The 4,793-nt window shown below is 51.7% G+C and overlaps 1 protein-coding gene across 1 annotated transcript; it reads right to left on the bottom strand.

Annotated features, from left to right (window-relative positions):
- Positions 1–414: 414 nt before the first annotated feature.
- On the bottom strand, positions 415–4,385 carry CREBL2 (cAMP responsive element binding protein like 2). Its single transcript, XM_088470610.1, has 4 exons — positions 4,088–4,385; positions 2,343–2,531; positions 1,829–1,976; positions 415–1,410 (listed from the first exon to the last, which is right to left on the bottom strand). Exons 1-3 carry the CDS (start codon positions 4,100–4,102, stop codon positions 1,833–1,835), a joined length of 348 nt encoding a protein of 115 aa, XP_088326736.1. The 5' UTR covers positions 4,103–4,385; the 3' UTR covers positions 415–1,410; positions 1,829–1,832.
- Between the last annotated feature and the right edge of the window lie 408 nt (positions 4,386–4,793).

Raw genomic sequence — 4,793 nt, forward strand, 5'->3', positions numbered from 1 at the left:
TCTGACTAGGCACGGACGACTGATTTTTAAAAACACGATCACTTTATACTGCAGGATCTAGGCATGTCTAGTACTAAGCTGCTGTGGAACTACACATTCCAGCATGCCCTAACGGCGAAACCGTGGCAGGGCATGCTGGGAAGTGCAGTCGCACAGCAGCTGGAGTGCCGTACGTTGCCTATCCCTGGTCTAGTGTGTGAATATAGATCTGAAATATATGAGAAGTTGACTATTTTGTGTAAATTCTTTAACAAAACAAAAAGAATAAATAAGTGCATAGATCAGAGGGGAAGCGATAGCAGAGGTTCCTCGTCTGACTGAAGAATAAAATACTGACCAAAAACTTCTAATAGAACCGAGCGAACCATAGAAAAAAATTCTCCTCTCAGGCGCGGAAACACACACGACAAATAATGCTTTATAATCAGTCATGTTTAATTGCAATGTACAATATGCAAATCACTACGAGCGCAGTCTGCATTATTTGGCGGTTTATTCAGTCTCTACATTGTTAGTCGGCAAAACAATAGGAGACCGGTACATCTACAGCAGATATACAAGAGCACTGTACAGTGTACGTCCCACAGTGGCCCCATCCTGTAACTCTGACCAGATGTAATAGTGAGAGGAAGCGGAGGCTGACACTGAGCAGATAAGACAGACAGGTTTATCTGGGGAGGAACGAGGATTCCCCGGGGATAACAGAACAAGTGGTACCTAGAGAACAACGCGGACAGAACCTCCCCGCGCAGCATAAGCTCACTGCCGCCAGTCTGTGGTCTAAACCGCTACCTCGCAGCTCTCCCCCCCCCCCCCCCATGCCTTAGTCCCGCAGCCATGATTGACAGCAGATGTGAATTATTATCAGTCGGTATCATTGTCTTAGGAAGATTTATATAGGAATATCGGCAGGATACACAAAGTCATTGACAGAATGAGCGAGGACGAGACAGGCGACCGGAGCAGCGTTAGCCCGGCCTTACCGCGAGGGTAGACGACTATATCCCGAACCTAGCAGACTACTGGTGGTCTCAGCTGCCGGAGAATCATACGTTTCTTTCACCCCACCACATACAGCCTCTCTTAAAGGGGTCTCAATTGAGATATGGAGCTAGGCTCGGCAGACCCCCCGCTGGCATTTAAAGGATTAGCGCTTGTGTCGGTATAGGACGAAAGCTGAATATCTAGGATAAGACGCTGTATCAAACGCTTTCTCTCCCGTGTACACGGCGACAACGCATAGTCACAGACACAGGGACAAAAGAGACTTCACTCCCTCTCCGATGCTGCGGGCAGGGCTCAGTCGCGTGGAAGACCCTGTGTAGAGACCCGGATGCCAGACCCCCATTCCTTTGCTTCAGGTAGCAGTCAGCAGGTAGACACGTCCAACCAAAAAAATGAGGGGTGTTGCTTTAAGAATAAAAGAAGAAAAGCCGTAAGCTTGTAAACACATAATGCATGGTTATATAATAATTATATCATAAGACTTCACGGATAATAATTCAACTATTACAAATGCAAAGATCATATTTCAATTTAAAGGGCCTGAAAGACAGCAGGAGAGTTGTGGATTTGTGGTAAAATCACCAGACTTGGGCCTGGCATGTATCCATCCTCCCACCAACCAATCAGACGCGTGCTTCCATTTTCTAACTTGCACTCTACCTATAAAAGCTAACTGCTGATTGGTTGCTGTGGATCCATGCATACTTTCAAACGCCGGGCGTGGAAAGTTTATAGGCTGATCTAGTTAGAGCAGGAGGAATGATAATGAGGAGATCAGATGAACAAGATTATTCCACCCCCCACCCCAGACCCCGGTACTTACAGGGTCATTTCTCTGCAGGTTCTGCTTTCACAGGCCTGTGCTGCTTGCCGGAGTTCGGAGCGGATTTGTTCAGCTCCTCCCCGCTGAGGAGCGCTCGGATCTCGGACGGGATTTTACCTTGATCCATGGCGGTGCACCACTGTTTGTACTGCGTGGAGGTAGATGAGACACATTACTACCAGACCAGAAACACCATTTCATATATACAGCTAAATATAATATTAATAGCTTCCTCCTACAGTTGCATGAACCATACTCTGTGCCTAGGTGGCGCTACTGCTACTAGATAGAAGTGAATGGTTAAGAGGGCAGCAAGTAAAAGTCCCTGTACCCTATAGGATTATTCCTATACTGAGCTCTGCCTGTGTCCTATCGAGCGCACGGACGTCACATGACATAAGACCGGCTCTTCCCACCATAGGGCAGGAAGCTCCTACGTTGTCCCCTGAGGGTGGGGAAGATAGTAGCTCTCTACTCTTATTACAAGACACAGCAGGTAGAAAATGGGCAGTACCATTTCCATCTCCTCCCTCAGCGCACAGATGGCTCGCTCCTGGCTGGACACCAGCTCCTCCAGGTACTGGTAACGCAGTTTCTTCCTCGCACGACACTCTCGTGCACTCTGCCGACTCCTCTCCAGCTTGGCCTTCAGGTCGATCTTGGCTGGCCTCCTCCCTCGCTTCTTCACCTTCCCTCCCGACACCTGCACAGAGACCCAGGAGGATAGTACATCAGCAACAGATGCCACAAAAACAAAAAGGAAACACAATAAGAACAATAATTTAACAGTATCACAACTTCTTGCACAGATATACCGACTACAACGTGAGGAATCTGTAGGGCGGAGACCACGAGCTGAATGGCACAGAGAATAGCCCCCACCCGTACTCCATAGTCTCATTTACCAATACCATTAGTATTTAGCATTCTGTATATAGGGTGGCACAGTGGTTAGTAGTTCCCTGTAGGTTCTATTCTGACCAGGACTCAATCTGTGTGGTATTTGTATGCTGTCCCCATGTTTGCATGTGTTGCCTAGTGCATCCTCCCATAGTCCACAATCATACTGACAAGTAAATGTCGGGGGAGTAGAGGAGAACGCAGACTGTATATTAGTGATTACACATCCTCTGTGCAGTGACTTGTTACATGCTGGTAAATAATAAAATGCAGAAATGTGATGGCCAATCCGATTCCAAAGACATCATCAGATTGAGGCAAGTGAGATACAAGTCTATGCCAGCCCCCTCCTCTGCAGCGAGCCGAACATGCCAGCCTCCTCCTTTATGGTGGGCCTAACACTCCAGCCCCCTCCTCCGCCCTGGTCCCAACATGCCAGCCTCCTCCTTTACGGTGGGCCTAACACTCCAGCCCCCTCCTCCGCGCTGGTCCCAACATGCCAGCCTCCTCCTTTACGGTGGGCCTAACGCTCCAGCCCCCTCCTCCGCCCTGGTCCCAACATGCCAGCCTCCTCCTTTACGGTGGGCCTAACGCTCCAGCCCCCTCCTCCGCGCTGGTCCCAACATGCCAGCCTCCTCCTTTATGGTGGGCCTAACACTCCAGCCCCCTCCTCCGCCCTGGTCCCAACATGCCAGCCTCCTCCTTTACGGTGGGCCTAACGCTCCAGCCCCCTCCTCCGCCCTGGTCCCAACATGCCAGCCTCCTCCTTTACGGTGGGCCTAACGCTCCAGCCCCCTCCTCCGCCCTGGTCCCAACATGCCAGCCTCCTCCTTTACGGTGGGCCTAACACTCAAGCCCCCTCCTCCGCGCTGGGCCCAACACACCAGCCCCCTCCTCTGTGGCGGGCCCAGAAACACCATTTCATATCTCAAAACATGATATACAGCCTCGTCCTTTTCGGTGTGCCTAACACTCCAACGCCCTCCTCTGCCGCAAGACCAACGCACCAGCCCCCTCTTCCGCGGCGGGTCCAGCGCTCCAGCCCTTCCTCTGCGGCGGACCCATGGCTCCCACCCCTTCCTCTGCGGCGGACCCATGGCCCTCTCCTCTGCGGCGGACCCATCGCCCCCAGCCCCCTCCTATGCGGCAGACCCATGACCCCCAGCCCCCTCCTCTGCGGCGGACCCATGGCTCCCAGCCCCCTCTTCTGCGGCAGGCCCAGCGCTCCAACCCCCTCCACTGCGGCAGACTAAAATCTACATCCCCCTCCACATTCTAGTACAGTCTATAAATCATGTTAGATTGTTATGGACACAGACTGTATGTAACAAGCACTCAGAGTGATGATCATGATCTTACCTTGTTGTCCTCCATCTTGCTGAGCCTGGATGAGGCAATAAATGACCTATGGCAGAAGCTGCAGCTGTAGGTAGAGGATATACACTAAGACACCCCGTGCAGGGCTCCCCCGCTCCTCCCGGGCCCCTGGCTGCTGCTGCTGCTGCTGAGCTCCTGGGAGCCCTCCGAGGAAGAGTTTGTTTACACTCGCTCAGCTGACTCCTGTAAAGGCTGCTGCTCTGTAAGCAGGAAGTGGCGCTGCGCATGATGGGAAATGCAGTTCTCGCAGCCACAGTTCTGCCGCGTAACGGCGACTCACGGACTCCAGCTCCCAGCGGCCCCCGCGAGGGCCCCTCCGTGCGTCATCACAGGTTAGCGCGAGGGCTGTTGGGTAAAGTAGTCTGGAAAGGACCCAATGGGCGGAGCGGGGGTGGCTCCCGGAAACGTGATACTACAAATCCCAGCATGAGTCAAAGATGGGGAACATTTTCATTTTGTCAGATATTTGTGTCTTCAGGTTAGAGGACGGCGCCGGCCATTTTGTCGTAGACCGCAATTCGCTGAAGCTAATGAGTTGTCTTCAACAAAATGGCGCCGAAATCTGTGGAGACTGGGAAAGTGTCTCTGTGGTGGGGATGGGACATCGAAATAAAACATTGAAAGTACCGATGTTTAACATCGAATACAAAATATTACTTAGATATAAACATTGATTCTCCGGAACCGA

Source organism: Taudactylus pleione, unplaced genomic scaffold (genome assembly GCF_031769625.1).
Source record: "Taudactylus pleione unplaced genomic scaffold, aTauple2 ptg000101l, whole genome shotgun sequence".
NCBI classification, from domain to species: domain Eukaryota; kingdom Metazoa; phylum Chordata; class Amphibia; order Anura; family Myobatrachidae; genus Taudactylus; species Taudactylus pleione.

Bases quoted from the DNA above. Each gene is read 5' to 3' on its own strand.
- CREBL2 (XM_088470610.1), bottom strand. The intron at 1,977-2,342 runs GTACTGCCCATT...ACCTCCACGCAG, and splicing joins TGAGGGAGGAGATGGAAATG to TACAAACAGTGGTGCACCGC.